The sequence below is a fragment of the Sparus aurata genome, chromosome 2 (genome assembly GCF_900880675.1).
Source record: "Sparus aurata chromosome 2, fSpaAur1.1, whole genome shotgun sequence".
Lineage (NCBI taxonomy): Eukaryota > Metazoa > Chordata > Actinopteri > Spariformes > Sparidae > Sparus > Sparus aurata.
Genome location: NC_044188.1, coordinates 32,172,304 through 32,190,768, shown reverse-complemented (window position 1 = coordinate 32,190,768; position 18,465 = coordinate 32,172,304). Strand labels below are relative to the sequence as shown.

Sequence of the window (18,465 nt, the reverse complement as noted above, 5' to 3'; positions counted from 1 at the left end):
ATTTTTGGTTGCTCAGCGCAGAAAAAACAGAACAGAGCCACACAGGCATCTTTAACTGGTTTCTGATCAGCATCAGCCGGTGAAGGATGGACTTGATCAAACTGGTGTTCATCAGAAAACACAGGTAAGTCTGTTTTACATTGTCCTAGAGTTTTTAATGTGAATGTGTGGCCTCAATGTGTCCCTTGCTGTGTTTTCTTAGAGTCTGAGCTGTTGGCCGTAGCTCTGCTCTTACACCAAGCTTCTAAACCATTAGTTTTTTTCCCTTCTCATATAGTGAATAATTAGGTGTGAGTGTGTGCTGAAAGTTGTTTATTCTTTTCCCACTTTTCCAACCATTTATGCTATATCAACTATACTGTATGCTATACCACATACATTTTATTTGCTCATTAATTTGATAAAAAGTCAGAAACTCTATATACATTGAGATTTCTGCAACTTTTCAGTCCCATTGACAGTAACTGACTCTCCCAGCGTCACAGCTCTTCATACTCCTTCGGCTGCTTCTCTGTACAAATTCAAGACGGCAATGCAAACTTATAATATATTTTAAAAAATGATAAATAATAAAACATAGTAATACAATTTTCCACATCATTCATACATGATTGGTATAATTTCACCTTTTAGAGCCAGCAGTGCAGTTTAGCATCAGCTTTTCAACAGCCAGTATTCACAACCGCAATCTCCTCAGAAATTGCCTTCTCCCCTCTTCTTTTAAAGAAAGTTTCATTTGTTTTGATTTATAATTAAACATTAATACTCTTCCTGCTCAGCTTTTCTTCAGATCACTGATGATGATTCAAATGCTACAATATCACCTGACTGGGGTAATAATCTTTGACCAAGACTGTCCTTGAGCAGATGACACGATGTCTTGTAATGCAACTATTGTAAATCAGAATTCAGGTGAGCTTGCAGGTTTCCCAAGTAAATTTACATCCAGTTGTGTTTACTGACACATTGTGAGAGTATAGTGGAACTGACTGTTTTGGTCCTGTTGGCTCTTGCAGGTCAGTCCCTGGACCTGCTTACCTACGTCCTCATAGGGGCCCTCTCCTTCACCATCCTGGCGTTCATACTGCTGGGGCTCCTGTTTCTCAGAAAGTAAGAGAGGTTCAATTCATTTCTCAAGGAGCTGGATGATCATGCTGGACGATATGTCCTCAGTGTCAATTTGTTAAAGTTGCACAAGGCAAGATTTGTATAAAGAATGTAAAAGTGTAATAAACTCAGGATAAGATATCTTATGTCCTGTTTCAGTTAAAAGGAAAACTGAGGGTGTTTTTTTTTTAGTTTTTTTTTTTTTAGCAGAAGCAGACCTTTTTCACAGCAGACTAACCGTGTCATAGCACGTAACAGCACAGGCATAACTGGTATTGTTAAAGACTAACTTCAAAATTTTTCAACTGGACCCTGTTTTCTGATGTTGTGTTTACGTGATTAAACCGGAGCAGGATTATTGAAATTGGTCTGTGTTAAGTGAGACCGCTGCAGCCCTCAGTCACAAAACAGGCTGCAGTGTAATCGCTGTGGGAAAATCTACACATGCAAAGTACGTTCAAGTTTGTCTTTGCCACTGACAAGCTCAGATTGTGTCTGACAACATTATGGAAAGGATCGACAGAGACAAAACATTTTTGTCAAAGAGTAAAATCCTTTTTGTTCAACCAGCAACAGCTGCTCGACAAATCCACAGGCTCCATTTGCAGAAACAGTTATTTTATGGTGGTGGAACACACGTCATTCAAACTTAAAACACAAAAAAACAAAATAACTCACCATCCACTGTTTCAACAATTACATGCTCTGGTGATTTGCTCGAGAGAAAAAAAAATGTAGTCAACCGCGTTAAGTTTAAAAATGGAGAGGAGCGAAAGGGAGACAAGCAGTGGAGAGAAGGTGTGTAGAGCCAGAACATTTCACATCTATCACCATGATTATTAATATTCAAAAAAAATGGTAATTTCTCTTTTTGTCAAGTGTTACCCTTTAATTATATTGGCTTTGCATTTATATCCTAATAGGTCATACAAAGGGAAAACAAATGGAATGCAGCGGTAATTAAAGATACACCTGTGGTTTTCCTGCCATGTCAAATTGCCTGCTGTGAAAATGGAACAAACCATGAATTTCTGCAGAAACTAACCACAGCTCTTTCACTCATTGCCGGTAAAGCTTGGCATGAGACCAAACTTTGTCACACTGGTGGTACAGATCTAAGAAAACACTTCATCCCTCCAGTAACAATACACATTATTCTTATCAGACATTTTCCTCCCAGTGGTTTCTTGTTATTACCACTGAATTTTACCAAGTTTGGTATTGACATAAATGACTGGTGATCTTTGCATCGATTCTATTTGTTAGATACCAGCAGGTTTGGTTTTGGATGTATTATCAAGAAATTCAGTACAGCATATTAAGTATAGCAACAATAACATTTAGTAAGTAGTTGCATTGGGCGGCATACTGTTGGTCTTGTTGTATTTTTGTATTTTATGTGAGAAATAAGTAATGTGTTTCACAATGTACACTACTTTTCCTTGCAGATATTGTTCTTTGGTTCGGACCATCCGAGACCTGCAGCGGAGCAAGCTCTTTTCGGGTACCGCTCCCCATCTGGAGGCTCCCATCATGCCAGTGAGGCCAGTCCCAGCGTTGGTGGAGGAAGAGGAGGACCCTCCTCCCCAAATTCCTCTGCAGCAGAGCAGCACACTCAGACTTTCCTCCAGGAGGCTGTGGAAAAGCCTGCAGCAGGTACTACTGCCACACCTCTGTCTTCATGTCATTGCATCATGCAGTCATGCTGTCAGACCTTTGACCTGTTTAAGAGTTGCTAGATTTCCATCAGCTGAAGACAAAATCTCACATTGGCTGAAGTGTTTGCTAACTATCTGTGTCATCTCACCAGTGTGGGTTTACAGTGTGAGGGCCGATCACATCTTTTCTCTGTCAAATAATTATCAAATCAGCCCAATATAAAGCTAAAATCAGAAGTCTAGTCAATGTGAACAAACTCCAGTTTGTGACTTTGATGTAGGTAGTGTTGAATGTGCATTTAGTGTCCTAAACCACACTGCTGTTCTGCTCCACTTTGATGCTGCAAACTCACCACTCTTGGAAATTGTTTTAAGGGTCCTCGTTTCACCAAGTCAGACCTGAACCTGCTGCAGCTGATCAAAGCAGGGAAGGAGGGAGTCTTCTACCAGGCCAGGATGACCAGAGGGACGTGTAAAGGCCACAGCCTGTTCACCTGCAAGATCAGCAAGGAAGGTACACAAGCATTTTTTAAAGCAATCATTTATTGAGGTTCACATCATGGTGCAGACACAGACAACCACAAACTACGTGGCTATCAGTAAACTGAAGGCAAACTAAATGGTAAGATGATGTAAACAGATGAATACTTTGAATATCATATTTTTGCAGATCCCACTGCAAATGAGCGTACGTGCTACACTGGATTGAGCCAAATGCTACATATTTTGTTTTCTTCCAACCTTTTCTGGCTGACCTGTAACTCAAAAATAGTGTAGACTACAAATACTTTACTACTTTTTAATATTTGCATAATTTTACAGTTTCATCTAGTTTATTAAAGTTTGTATTTATTTGCATATTCAGTATCATCATTGAAATATTCCTGTAATAGACACTAAGGATATTTCAGATGCTTTTGATCTGCATTATTTTAATGACGTGAATGATGAAATGATTCAGAGTTTGACTGCTGGATCATTTGACATTACTCACCCCAAACAACCAGATTACTAAATTTATACATTGGCCTTAAAATAGCAAGCAACAGCACGCACTGAGGGTGTGTGTGTCTGTGTGTTTGAATTCAGGTCAAACAGAGGCTCTGGTTCTCTCTCTTCTTTTTCCCCTCTCCTCTCTGTAACCAGAAAAATCCTCAAATTTGTACAAGTTAAAGTATATTTCCCCTCCACCTCCAGTCGAATATACAGAACCTAAACACCCACTAATGGAGGAGGTGGCCTCCATTAGTGGGTGTTTAGGTTCTGTATGTGGATCACTGCTGCAGTTAGGTTGATAAACAGGAGTGAAGATAATTCCACTTTTTAATCCCTTAAATTAAACAGGTCATCTCTGAGCTCTCCTCCCATTGGTGAACAGCTCCTGATCAGAGCAGAACCTGATGTGATTCCTGCTGTTTTATCCCCAGGAGATCCCGAGCTGACCAGTCAGCCCTCCCCACAGCACTCTAACATGTCCTTTGTTTTGTTTGACACCTAGTGGCAGAAATGACATATTGTTCTTTTACATTACATCTTGGGGAAAGTTATTTCTTAAAGCTGCTGTAATTGCATGTAATGTGAGAAGTGTTGCTTGTAACGAAAAAGCCCAAAGTATTGTCTGTTGAGAGTATTGTTGCCTCTGTACCACTCAGCTCTAAGGACATTTAGCATCAGGTCATGATTCTGTTTTCCGACCTTTGACTTTCGGTTCCGCTCCCACTCTGTTATCAGCATAACTTCCGACAGTAGGCAGCCATTTGTACCAAAAAAGCTCTGAAACCTCCATTGCACACTGCCCAGCACCAGACAGCAGAACAGAGGGCATTTAGCTGCTAACGAGACTAACGTTTGGGCTAACCCTCACTATGGCCTGAATTAAAAAACAGCAAGCTACAATCAAGTAGCATAACATTAACTTCAGTTACAGGCTAAACATTAGTTTAAAGCTGTGTTTGTAGCATGATGAATAATAAGGTCAAAGGACATAGACTACTGTTCAGGAAGTGATGATGTGGTAACAAAGTGTGAAGGAAACTATGAAGCTGCAAACGCTAAACCACCACAGTCACACCTGAACAGTGTTTCATGTGTCAAAGTTTTCCTTGAAACCAAACAGGAGGTGTTCTCAGTGTAGCCACATCATTTTATAATCGGGAGAATTATTTATTGTGAATGGTCAATTCAACCAAATTACAATTGAACATATTTTGTCACTCAGCATTAAAGGTATTTAACATCCTGAGATCATTAGATTTTCAGTCCATCAGAGTTTGTTTGTGGCTTTCACTGCATCAAAATGTGTATTTCAAACAATTGGACATCATTATAATAACTATAATAACTTTCAGTCCATATCATTACTATTACTCATACACACAATTCAGCTGTTGTGATATTGAGATGTACTTGAGTTGTTATATTTTTCAGTTTTCCTAGATTCACATGGAATCTTTTAAGGTCAGTTACAGAACTATGTGTGAGAACCTTCTGAAAACCTTCATCAACATGTTAGAGAACTATGGTTGGTATGTTTTATTCAGGTGTCCGTCCCAAGCACGTGGACACAGAGATTTCCATCATGAGAAAGCTGGTGCACCATAAGAACATCCTCCAGTTACTGGACTGGAACACCACTGAGGGTGAGAGACTTTTGTACACACACTGTTTTCCCTCTGGAAGACATCAACTGTGTAGAGACCACTGTCCTGCTCTGCACTGCTCCTGGTTGAAAGATGAGGAAACCTTGGATGTGGATGACTCATTAAGTGCCCCATCATCTTTATATGTTCTCATCTGTGCAGAGCCCTACGTCCTGATCATGGAGTATGTGAGCTATGGCACTCTGAGGACCTTCCTGCAGACCAACAGAGTCCACCTCAGTGCAGACCCTGAGCTGCAGAGCCTCCTCACCATCGCCTCCTACCACATCGCTCTGGCTCTGCAACATCTGCGCTCCAAAATGGTAGGTTTCATGAACACACACACACACACACACACACACACACACCGATACACTAAATAGAGGTCTTCCCTGCAGATTGTTCACTGTGACTTGGCTCTGAGAAACGTCATGGTCAATAAGTTTCCCTGGGAGGTGAAGGTGGCGGAGTTTGGCCTGGCCCGAGACTTAACACGCATGAGGAGCCGCCGCAGCAGCCGCTGGAGGAACCCACGGGTAAGCAGAGTGAATTAAAGTACCCTAAGCCATACTAGATCAAAATTAAAGTTACAGTGTTAAAGTATTGCTCCGGTAAAAGTGAAAGTCACTCATAGTAATAGAAGCCTCCTTGAGTAAAAGTCTTAAAGTGTGTGATATTAAATCTTCTTAAGCAATTTTCTGGCTGTGACTGCAGTTAAGTAGCAAAAGTACAGGTGAAAGTAATTATATATATATTCCCATATACATATATACTGTATACTATGAGTCAAGTATTACAGGCCTAGCTGATTATCAAATAAGATATTCAGCATTTTTGTGATTATTGGAATTGTTTCTTGTCTGTTTGCCTGTCAGATGAATTGATTGAAAATGAAGCACTTTGGCTCTGATGCAGCATGCAGTCTGCACAGTAACTAGCTGGCTTGGGGAGTAATGGAATACAGTACATGTACAAGATTGCAGTATGTAATCAGGATACTTTTTTTTTTTTTTACTGTGTTCCTGTAAAGTTGCAGAAAACAAGATGTAATAAGGTTGCAGATACATTCAGTAAAACAGGTTTACAGCTTTAAAATAAATAAGATACACTTTGTAACCATGCACACGTGCACACATACCAACACCTCATGAGTCTCACACTTCACTGTGGACTTGAGTGAAAGCAAATACAGAGGAGTGTGCTGACAGAAAACACATTTGTTTTAAGATTGAAATAAAGTCATCTTACTGATATTTCTTTTCTCCATTTTCTTTATGCTGCATTCTGAACATCTTAGTGACACCAAGTTACACCGGTTGATTTGTTTTGGCAAAAAATGCACAAAAAGGATCGCGTGACATTGAAGGTCTTGAGAGACTTTCTGTCACATCTTGCGCTATTAGCCTACCATATAGATTTGAAATCCACATATTTGTGGTAAAAAGGTGTGTGTGAACGTGTGACTCTTGGTCATTTATTTCTATAAACTATCATTGATGGTTCAGCAGAGGCAGGCTGCAGTCAGACCACATGCAGCTAAGTGAAAATGTTTTTAAGGAACATGTCACTCACAACTTTGCACACTGACACTGACCACATGATCTCAGTTTAGCCTTTGTGAACGTGGTCTCTTCTGTGTGTGTGTGTGTGCGTGTGTGTTTGTTACTGTGTGTGTCTGTGCTGCACATGAGTTGAGGGGGATTTAGCAACACAGTCTGCGACAGGAAACAACAGTGAGATGTTGCCTTGATTTAGAGAAGTGTCATTAAAGTGACACAGTGTTGCTTGTAATTTCCACCATGAGCTCATGAGTTTGCTAACTTATACTAATATACAGTGCTGAGCAAGCTACTTTGGAAAGTGTAGCTTGTAAAACTACATGTAGTTCAGCCTGGCAGTAGTTTGAACAAACTACATTTCTTCCCTGGAGAAAAACATCTTTACCAACACTAAAAAGCCGCTCACATGCTGCACTGGCTGGGCCACCAGTGTTGAACTTCACAAACACTTTGGATATTTTGGGTAGAGATTTGAAAGCATTTTGTGGGGACTCATCTGGTGAGGTTTTTGTTGTTTTTGGCTTGCAGAGCTCACACGTGAACACATAGGCCGTGTCTGTAGATGCATATATCCAACATGTACATGCTCAAATATGACCATGGTTGGACTGGTATATTATATAAGATTAGATATATTTCATGTTATTGGCCAAAATTGTGGTTTGTAAATTGAGAAGTTAAACTACAAAAAATGACCCAAAAAGTAGTTAAAATACTTGACGCAGCACAAAATATGACTACCAGCAAATTGTAGTTAAGCTATGTAGTTCAACTACATGTAGTTTAAGTGTCCCCAACACTGCTAATATACAAACGACACTGTATTCTGATGTGTCAGATGACTTTAAAATATCAAACACTTCATTTGTGGCACTGTGGTGTTCAGGTTTAAAGAGGCAGTCATCAGTTTTTCTGTGCAAAATCACATTTTCTGTTGTCTGTAACTTGAACAGCAGCGTGTGCCCCTGCGCTGGTACCCGCCTGAGTACTTCAAGAACAACTACTACAGCTTCAAGGGAGATGTGTGGGCATTTGGCATTGTGCTGTGGGAGATGCAGACATTTGGTGAGTTGGTGGTTTAGGTAATAACCTGTCAAGATTACTACATGTATGAGGTTTGACCAAAACACAAATGTAACTTTTGTGTTTTTATGGTAAATAAACAAGTTTTTTTCTTTGTGACAGTGTCACATTCCATACCATGTATAAATATATATGATTCTTTCTGGCAAAATATTATGTTTACAGGTACTCTCCCATACTCAAACCTGGAGACATCAGAGTCAGTGGTGTACCACATCTGTATTGGTCATAAGAACACAAACCCTGAAGGCTGCAGGCCAGAAATGTAAGTGTAAACTGACATTTACACAAATGACAGTTTGTCTCATTGTACTTTTTAGAACCTACGTTAGCAGCAGCCATTGATAAGATGTTTTAGCACCATGTTTTTTGCACAGTACCAAGATTCACGAAGCAATCCTTTTCACATCCATCCCTAAACATGCTGCAACTTGAGGCTTTAGCATTTCCAGAGGGAAATGTGTGAGTGGGCACTGGGCAGCTGAAGAGGAGCACGCAAGGATAACTCAATGTTGCACATTTTCTTACCCAGCTCACTTCATCCTGAATACTTATGTCTGACAGAGATGCATGTCCCAAAATTATAATCATTCTCCATTCATCAGCTCATTGTGTTCTTGATAAACAGTTCAATGTACAAAATATCCAAAAGTTTTGAAAGTTTTACCATAATAACTGATCAGAGCCCAGCATGACATCATCAAATTGATTATTTTATCTTACTCAAAGTCTAAAACCTGAAGGCATTCAGTTTACAATAATGCAAAACAAAGAAGAAGAAAAAAATCAGAGGAAGAGCAACTGGGAGCTGGGACTATGTGCTCCTCTTCACTTACATGTCTTAGAAAGCTGGCTTGTGCTGTAGCACTCATACAAAGAGCAGTGTTCCCCACTGTGTTTTTTGTTGGTGGGTGAAAACATCTTTTTTACCGTGAAATGACAAAATAGATAGAAATAGATGACATTCCTAACATGATGAATGCCTTGAATTTGTAAACCCCACAGACTTCATATCATGCGTGACTGTTGGCTGGAGCCATACACTCTGAGACCCTCGTTCACAGACATTGTGGGCATGCTGGAGAACATCATTGAAAACGATGCGGTAAGGAACAGTTGGCTACATCATCTGGTTGATGGTGTTCATTTAATAATTAGAAATGTCTTTGACAAACTTAATCTTTTTCTTTTCTTACTTGTTGCCATTATTTGTGAAAATGAAGTAAACAAATGTCATGTGACTGTCCTGGTGCTTGATTAAAGTCATATCACAAGTCTTCCACCAGATTATAAGAACCAGGGCATTTTTTTTGTCTAGTTGTTTATGATCTGCTTAAATGTTACATCAGAGTTTGTTTTTCTTTACTACAGTTGGACAGACAGTAGATTGCAGTAGTATTTGTTTAATGAAAATGTCCCTGTGGCGACATGGCCTATACATGTTTTTCTTTTTTTGCAGGATTATGTGGATGTTGAGAGTCCGCAGCTTTTGGTGAAAGATGAGGCTGAATATCAGGAAGCTCAATGTCTACTAGCAGCCGGCAACACCTTGGAAGATACAAATCCAGTCTAAGTCAGTTGATTCTGGGATCATATCGAGTGATGTTCCCAGCAGTTATGAACTTTTTAAGTTATATTTAAATAAGACAGCTGCACAGTGATCACCCATAAACAACTCAACAGAGAGCACATATAGTATAAATAACTGGAAATTAGTGAAATGTCAAATGGATGGTAAAAATGATGCACTTATTTTTTGGTTTGACGCTGTAAATTAGTAAATTAGTCATGTTTTATGTTTCTACTTTACTGTTGGTTTTCTTTTATATTCCATCCTGTTTTCTGTCGACTCAGTGAGTTGTAAACCTATTTATTATTATTTTTTTTTATGTATTTCTTACTTTGATTTTAACAAATGTTGATTATTTTTCCTTCTCCAACAGTGGTATTACTGCTTTCACCTAAGAAGAGTATCTCAATACTTTCTCCATCACAGAATGAATACACTGTTTGAATATGTGTGTCAACTGGATATATAAATATCTGTTCAAACACAGGAGAACAAATAGACATTTTATTTTATACACATACCTGGATATTATTTTCTTTACAATTTCAAAATCACATTAGGGAGGTCTGGGGTTTTTCATTTTCCAGACTTGTTTCAAATGTAAGATGTTTATTGTCACTCTGGTTGTATCATATGACATTCTTTTCCTCAGAGACTCTGAAGCAGATGGTAAATAGTAATTGTTAAATAAATGTATATAATAATAATAATAATAATAATAATAATAATATCAGCGGGAATAAGGTGCATGTGTACATTGTTGATTGGGAAACTGGATCACCCGGGATAAACCTATTCATACACAATGAGATGCACACATGCACGCCCTGACAGACAGAAGCGAGCTGGCCTGTAAATGTAAAAGTAAAGGTGTAAAAATGTCAAATTATATCCAGGCTGATTAGACACCAAGAACCTGATAACTGTCACTGAGCTAAAGGAATAATTAACTTCCTGTTATCTGAGCTGTGGTTGATGATAAACTTGTTTATGCTATGATCACAGCACCTTCGTGCTAAGATAAAGGTTTGATTTGTAAAATATGGCCAGAATACCAATGTAAACACTTCATCGGGTCCACTGCAACAAACCTGCAAGTTTAAAGTAGATCTGATGTATAGTTCTCGAGATGTTTGAACCACAAACAGACAGACAGACAGACAGAGATTCCGTGCTTTATAGTGACAAAAGTCTAAAGCTCACAGAGTTGTGGGAATAGTGCAAGAATTGAAATAATAACACATATAAACCTGCAATTTGTATTTGTAAAGGAACATGAACCTTTTTATGTATCATTGAAATCAACTGATACCAAAATCAGCCCACACAGTACTGGATTGCATCACACTTTAACACTCTGACTATGAACAAGACGACAGTATGAAACCTCCAAAGCTATCCAGAACGGATGTATATCTCTAGGATTTATTGAAGTTTTAATCAGTAATAATATATTAAATGATAATAATAATGTGCATAACAACACTCGGGGTGCCATGTAACTTTCAAATCACAGTTTTTAAAATTCAAAATTTAACCAATGAAAAAAAAAGTAGCCTACCTCCAAATTTGGTAGTTTCGTGTTTTTACACATACCTGGGGAGACGTATAATTTCTTTACTACAAAACTACAAGCTATAGATAGATGGGTAGCAGCTACAGACATGATATGTGATCACAGGTGTGCTGCACGGGTCCAGTGCCCCTTATATATTTTCTTATTCAGGGATTTGGCAAAGTTATATCCAGTTAGTCTGCTTGAATGGACATTAAGAACAAGGAGGTTCTTTTAATTTATCAGGTAGGAGAGCCTCTCCCAGTGTCACTACAGGTCCATGGGTCGCACCTACAGCAGCATGCCCTCCGTGGCGTCATGATGCCTTCAGGAACGCCCCATCTCCGTCCTGCGAGCCAATGGCATCCATCCTGGGAACACGCGTTACAACACGCTACCAGGCGAACTTTGTCGCTTCCTGCTTTCCTCTCCTCTCTGTCGTTTGTACTGGATAATAAATAATGGCTATCCGTATATTAGAAATCATATTTTTCTTGTATTTTGCCTCTCACATTCCAATCACATTGTTCATTGATTTACAAGCTCTGCTACCCGGGCATGTGTTTCCTCAGCCGGTAAGTGTCACTATGGAAGAAAAGAGTTACTAGACTATGTTACAAATGACCACCCGCTGCTGAAAGTTATAAAGTGACAGTCATCTGTTTCGTGGCTATAAGACTGCTGAAGCGTTGAATCCTTCCCCCAGCTGAGAGATCTTCTGAAGTGGTATGCAGCGGAGTTCAAGGACCCGATGATGATGGATCCTCCACACTGGTTCAAGTCTTTCATTTACTGCGAGGCCGTGCTCCAGATGCCTTTCTTTCCCGTCGCAGCTTACGCGTTCCTAAAAGGTCAGTTAACTCAAAACGTGCGCGTGTAAGATCTGTGCCGTGGATGAAGAAAGTGTCGCGCCGGACTGTGCTTGAAAATCAGTCTGTTAAAAGATGCGTCGCTCTCTGACACATAAACTCACACATGACCACGATTGAAAGGGTTTATTTTTATTTTTACGACCAGTAATTGAATTCGGCACACATTTACTTAACCAAATCAAATAACTTATCAACACTGCCTATGTTATTGGTTCAGAATTGCTCGTCTATTTAGGTGACCCAAGAAGGTTATTATTATTAGTTTTTTTGTGACGACATATTGGCGGACACAGTCAGACCTGAAGGACTAACAGTGATTTGCTATTTAAAGGAGGTGTCAAAATATATGTTTGACGTGCTGAAGCCCTCTTTAAATGCACAGTTTTTCTAATGGAGTTCGGTGTGTTTCAATCCAGCGCAGAACCCAGCTCAAACCTGACCTCTGTCGGATGTTTGCTGCCCTAACACTAGATCCCCACTACAAATGTGGGATATTGAAAACATAAACAAAAAGACAACTCAGTTTTAATGTATAGGTGACCATCTTATTTTTGTCATTTGTGGTGTTAACAGCATTTATAGATTACACACAAGACTGCATTTAGAAAGAATGCACACTTAATTAAAATTACATTCAAAGTGCAAAATCTAAAGCTGAGAAGCTGCATTTGTCTTTTAAGGTAAAATGCATGAGCAAACAGCATTATAATGGCGCTCTGCAGAGCTGCAGAGGTGTCCTGGCCTACAGATCCTTTTCTCCAGATGGAAGAAAACGTGTTTGTTTGGTAAAGACAACAACAAATGTGACATCATCATGATTTTAATAGTTTTTTCAGTGAACGTGAAAATTGTAAATGTAAAACTCACCAACCCCACTAATCATAAGTCATAATAAAATGCTTTCAGTCATAATATTTGTATAAATAATCACAACATGATTGCTTTTACCTGCATTGTGTGGTCTTATTTAATTTGATTGTTTTTCTTAATAATTTGCAGACTTGGCAGTAAAGACTTCTCACTGGAACTTTTTTCAGAGAGATTAATCAGTTTTTTTCTCGTCTTTCAGGTGGCTGTAAGTGGATCAGGACTCCTGCCATTGTGTATTCTGCACATGTGGCCACCACACTGGTGCCGATCCTAGGTCACATCCTTTTTTATCAGTTCCCTGTGGGACCCCACCCTGGACCCCAGACCCTGCAGGAGCGCATGTTGCTGGTCTCCATTTATGCTCCTTACCTGCTGGTGCCTTTGCTGCTGCTCTTCACCATGCTGTTGTCCTCCACATATAACTCCCCGTCCAAGAGTGGAAACACATCAGCCAAGAAGAAGAAGAAGTGATTTATCACCAGACTGCATCTAATTTTTTCAGATTTTAGGAGATAATTTTCTACATTTCTGAGAATGCCATTTTTTCCGTGATTTATGTCTGAGATGTGCACGTCAGACTGCATAACACTATCAAGTGAAGAACATTGCCATTGTTAAACCAGTCAGACTGGGCACTTTTAAAGTTACCTTTAAAGTAAACACTTAACTGTCGAACATGCGTTGTGTTTTTATCTGTACACAAGTGGCCTTTTTTATATTTTTGTGGAGCTTTTGTTTAGCAGGGATCAGAACCAGAGACACGCAGTAGTCAGCATCTTTAAACCCTAGGCCACCATGAGGCCTAGATTATAGAGTTTTTTGTTTTAAAAAACACATTTGAAATTATACCATTAATAATGTCTGTGTTCCATTTTAGTGGTACCAGACAAGACCTTGCATGAATCTGTATAGTATATGAATCAGAGAAAAAATGTATTTTCAAAACTGTTAACAAATTGCTCAGATTTCTTTGTGACCATTAAAAAATAAGTATAACATGAACTGAAAATGACATAACCGGCAAAGGAAAACCAACAAATTAGCAACTAGAATTGCACTAAGAAGAGCGCCAACCTCCACCAAGGCCCAACAGTGCTCTTTGAATCATTTAAGCCTAATCCAATATCAAACTCGAAAGCTCTGATTATTAATATCTGCTAGATCTGGAATTTTATCAGAATTGACATCAAATTGTATTCACTCCACCTATGTGCACCTGATTTTTCTCATCAAGTTGCACTATTCCCTGAGAAGTTAATGAAAATGTGAAAAAAAGAAAGAAAAAAAAAGCCCTTTCTTGCAATGTGAGGGATAAATGAGTCAAAAAATTGTGTTCCGCATCAAATCTTAATGGGGTCTGTTCTGGGCCGAGACCCATCCTCCATCTAAGTTTCATGGAAATTGCTTCAGTAGAACATAGGGGTAACATACTGTGGGTCCACAAATCTCTCAAGGGAGTCATATGTGGGACTGAACAGTTCATCGTGCAACACGACACGGTACTCTCTCCACAGTCAGGAGCTCAGGGAGCTCACCTTACTGTCCACCACCACCAGTGTGGAGCTAACCCTCCTCTGTGCCATCTGTTCATCCATGACTATATAGCTAAGCACAGCACCAACGCCATGCTAAAGTCTGCTGATGGTAGTAGTGTGACGGATCTCTGACACAGATGAGTCAACTTGTTGAGAGGAGGGGGAACAGCTTGTGGCCTGATGTTCTGACGATCTGTTCTTGAAAAATCAACACAATAAAAGAACATACTGCTCACTTAAAAAACAACCTGGAATGGTCTTTTAATACATCCTCAGTAAGTCACAGCAGCATCTGCACTTTGTGAGAAGTTTGATAAAGGTTAAGCTGTCAGCAGAGGCTGCCACATGCTTCCACAGATGAAGTGTTGAAAGTGGATTGTGCTGCATTATGTTGCGTAACTAAAGGTGGACTCCAGCAATCTACTGTTTCAATATCAAAATGTTGAGAGACTCTGAAGGACAGAGAATGGTCACAATCAAGGTAGCACAGGCTAAGGTACCCTAACTTTTAGTCCCTAGTATGACTCAAGCTCCAAGAACACTGGCTCCTACTTTTCCCATAATGCCCTCCCTGCCTGGAAAACAATCGTCCTTCATGTCCTCCAGATTCAATTAAAGATATAAAGTCTGAAATGTATGCCTTAATAACACTAATGACATCATCAGGGTTATTATCTCAGATTCGAGATTGGTGGAGGACAGCACAACACTGGCTCACCACACTTCTTAGGCGTCTCAGTTGCTTCAAAAAAGGCACGCAGCAAAAAGAATTACACACAGTACCGCGTCAGCTTCTTCCACCAGCCTGTAGGATTATACACTGCTTTCACAACCAACTCATTTGCCTTTGTCATCTGCACATCATCATCACATGTTATGCTATTGATTCTCCTCTATGAAGTGCAATACAACAAGGTACCAGCCTGATAAAATCCAACAACAGTTCTGCAAAATAAATCCCATTTTTGTGAAGCTTAGATTGAAACAACAACAACTTTCAGTGTTCTGCAATAAGTAAACATAACACCCCGGACTTCAATTAGACAGGGCAAAAACCCTCCAATATCAACTTTTCTTTTCTTATTTTGCTTTTCTTTATTTTTGTTGCCTCGATTGGGTAATGACAGTGAAGAGGCAGACAGGAAACTCGGGAGAGAACAGGCTTGTTCAGTGCTTCCTTGTCTCACCCGTACAACACAGACGCTATGTTTTTCACAATGTATGTTCTTTTCAGTAAAGACAGGTGAATTTTCCCCAATTGACAAACGTATTTGTCATCAGTGAGTCACAGCTTGCCATTTCCAGTTTTATGTCAGGCTAATTTTGGATCAATACCTGTGTTTCTTGTATTCCCTAATCATGTCAGATTTTCAAACATGTTGCTGAAAAATATCATCTGGGCCTGTTTTGAGCATTACAGCACTACAGCCTGCTCTTTCACCACCAGTTGCCTGTGTCTGTCAGAAAACCAATGTATCAATGTACTAATTAACAGCAACAAAACACATGACAAATCAGATGTTGTCAGATGCTTTCCACATCTTGTGTGAAACTGAAGTCACTCCAACTTAATTTTAATAATTTGCAATGTTTTGAACTGTGGTCTTGAAACTACGGAAGAGGATTAGGGCCACATGTGAATTTTTTTTTTAGTTCTGACTTTAATCTCAGAATTCTGACTTTTTTCTCAGAATTCTGACTTTAAAGTCAGAACTAAAAAAAAAATTCACATGTGGCCCTAATCCTCTTCCGTATGAAACCTCTCGAAGAAGACCCTTTAAAAAAATGCGTACGAATAAAATAATGTTGTTAATGTAATTTGATAGTCAGGTTCGTTCATATAGCGCAAAAAACGCCGTTTTCATGGAGTCCTTGGAGCCGCAGTACACGGACTAACCCTCGCAGCGGAAGGAAAGCTTTAAATGACGGCCTCCGCGGAAGGATCGTTTATAAACCAGGAACATGGTCCTAGCTTCCAGTATTGTTCAAGTGAACGGCGGAGCGACAGTACCAGCCGTCCATGTGATGTAACAGAGCTGTACAGTGATTAAAAGCTGTACATGTTATTATAGTTCTAGTTGACGTACAGTAGCTTAACGTGGAAATCATTTTATTGAAGGCGACAGTTGCTCCCGGCGCTAACGTTAGCTGTCCCGTTTGGACTTGACGACGAAGGAAACAACGAAGTGTGTGTGTGTGTGTTTTTTTTTTTTTTAATGTCAAACGGATGACATTAATGTTCACTCGGGAAACGTCAGTGTTTATTCACCAGGACCGAGACGTGTCTTGTGGACTCGGACGTCTTTTCGAAGGAGACACACATTAAGGACTAACGCCTTCAGATCAACGACAGTTCTGTGTTGACATTTGTGTTGCATCGAGATTTTGTTAATGCTAACATTGACTGCGGACTAGCTCGCTGATGATTGCTCGTTCAGTAGCTGGCTAGATTGTGTGTGTTTTAGATAGAAGCAGGTTGAATTGTTCAGTGTTGCCCAGCAAGGTAACGTTGTCTCGATAGTATTGTTAGCATGTTTGCAGAGACCTGCTATGGGCAGCAGCTATGACGCTAGGTGTAGCCACGGGGTTATGTCACTGTCAGGCTAACAGATAGCTCGGTGTCTGCAGCTGCTTTCAGTGTTTGCATGGTCATGTTCAGGAGGGTTGGCATCATGTAGACTGTCCCTCTGAATAGGTTTGGTGACTGGGGACACGCAGTGTGTTAGTGAGCCTCCTTTGAGAGTAATGCAAAGCTGGATTGCAGCTATCCAACTGGGTCAAAGACTGACAGCTGGCACCGATACAGTTTAGCTCAGGATTGTTGCTAGCCATGCTCAAAGCCGTCGGTTCTGTGTGATATTACAAACATCTCAACCCACTTAGAGGGCATGTGAGTGTGCCATGTCCCGAATGCATCTCTTATTTATGCAATAAGGCACATCAGAACAACAGCTTGTCATGAAATAAATCCGCAGTGCAAGAAGCAGCTTCGCCAGGACTCAGTGGATCATTTGCTCCAGGATTATTTTCTGAAAAGGAGAGCAATATTCAAGGCTGTCCATCAGTGCCCAGCATCTACTGGACCATCAACACATCGCGATGGAGGCTGTGGGAGATTTTGAGTACAGCAGAAAAGACCTGGTTGGACATGGAGCTTTTGCTGTGGTGTTCAAAGGACGGCACAGGAAGGTAAATAAACAGCTGGCCTGCAATGTTTTCTTCCCCTCTTCTCCATCGTCTTCTCTTGCAGATAAAAAAGGGGGACAAGTAGGCAGATTCATTTGGAAATCTGGGTCAGTCTGTGGCAGTGCATATAATGCAGCTCTGCAGCAGTGTCGTTGGGTTGTCACCTTTTTTGGGGAATGATTATATTGCTCTACTTTTATGACTGAACGTGTAGATCAGTCTGATGTACTGCACGGTCATGCTATGTGATTTCAGGTTTATTTCATCAGCCACAAGGTTGGATAAGTGCGTTTATGCCGTTTGGTTCATTCATGAAAAGGATGAGTCAGGCAGCAGTGAATGACTTGCTGACGTACTGAGGCAGGAGGAAGGATGGGGTGCAGTGTTTTTCCTTTGCCTGTTTAAGGATACAAGCCTCCCTTATGTAAGAGCTGCACAAGGTTCATTCATACCGAAGCACAAAACCCAGAGTCAGAGTTAAATTATTAACTTAATGCTCAATAATTGAGTTAAATGATTATATTGGACCAGGTTGTGGTCTTCCATCTCAGAAAGCCAACAGGATGGTGGGTTTGTGACAGAGATGCAGAGGATGACATCATGTTGCCCCCGTTTTCTGCTGGGTTGAAGCAGATGGTCCTGAATTCTTCAATGAACAGCACATTGGAGCCTCCCCACACTTTCTGCTGTAGCCTGGGCAGAGCAGCTTCTGTCTCTTAATTTGAATCGATAACTATCTCACAGCCTGGAAACTGAGTTGAATGTAGGCCTGAAAACAGTCACCCGGTCATGGCTGGAAGATGTGCTCACGTGCCTCCCTGTCGTGTCAAA

The 18,465-nt window shown here is 40.1% G+C and overlaps 3 protein-coding genes across 4 annotated transcripts in view; all 3 read left to right on the top strand.

The window, feature by feature from the left end:
* The first annotated feature begins 7 nt into the window (after positions 1-7).
* On the top strand, positions 8-10,102 carry LOC115597474 (tyrosine kinase receptor Cad96Ca). Its single transcript, XM_030443408.1, has 12 exons — positions 8-124; positions 780-912; positions 1,017-1,110; positions 2,556-2,763; positions 3,141-3,279; positions 5,306-5,404; positions 5,567-5,727; positions 5,803-5,940; positions 7,917-8,028; positions 8,212-8,311; positions 9,052-9,151; positions 9,506-10,102. Exons 2-12 carry the CDS (start codon positions 876-878, stop codon positions 9,617-9,619), a joined length of 1,302 nt encoding a protein of 433 aa, XP_030299268.1. The 5' UTR covers positions 8-124; positions 780-875; the 3' UTR covers positions 9,620-10,102.
* Positions 10,103-11,531: 1,429 nt separating this feature from the next.
* tmem97 (transmembrane protein 97) lies at positions 11,532-14,690 on the top strand. Its single transcript, XM_030440274.1, has 3 exons — positions 11,532-11,746; positions 11,878-12,022; positions 13,113-14,690. Exons 1-3 carry the CDS (start codon positions 11,633-11,635, stop codon positions 13,382-13,384), a joined length of 531 nt encoding a protein of 176 aa, XP_030296134.1. The 5' UTR covers positions 11,532-11,632; the 3' UTR covers positions 13,385-14,690.
* A 1,727-nt stretch (positions 14,691-16,417) lies between these two features.
* ulk2 (unc-51 like autophagy activating kinase 2) overlaps positions 16,418-18,465 on the top strand; it is a 39,837-nt gene continuing 37,789 nt past the window's right edge. Inside the window, exon 1 of one of the 2 annotated variants that reach the window (XM_030392176.1) lies at positions 16,418-17,637. In XM_030392176.1, the coding sequence (XP_030248036.1) occupies positions 17,548-17,637 (90 nt within the window). In that variant the 5' untranslated portion in view covers positions 16,418-17,547. The remainder of the gene's footprint in view (positions 17,638-18,465) is intronic. The other variant, XM_030392184.1, reaches the window with a different exon arrangement.

Excerpts from the sequence above, each read along its gene's own strand:
- tmem97 (XM_030440274.1), top strand. The coding sequence starts at position 11,633 with ATGGCTATCCGTATATTAGAAATCATATTTTTCTTGTATTTTGCCTCT. Across the intron at positions 11,747-11,877 it reads GGCATGTGTTTCCTCAGCCG|CTGAGAGATCTTCTGAAGTG; the intron begins GTAAGTGTCACT and ends TCCTTCCCCCAG. Across the intron at positions 12,023-13,112 it reads AGCTTACGCGTTCCTAAAAG|GTGGCTGTAAGTGGATCAGG; the intron begins GTCAGTTAACTC and ends CTCGTCTTTCAG.
- LOC115597474 (XM_030443408.1), top strand. The coding sequence starts at position 876 with ATGTCTTGTAATGCAACTATTGTAAATCAGAATTCAG. Across the intron at positions 913-1,016 it reads TATTGTAAATCAGAATTCAG|GTCAGTCCCTGGACCTGCTT; the intron begins GTGAGCTTGCAG and ends TGGCTCTTGCAG. Across the intron at positions 3,280-5,305 it reads CTGCAAGATCAGCAAGGAAG|GTGTCCGTCCCAAGCACGTG; the intron begins GTACACAAGCAT and ends TGTTTTATTCAG.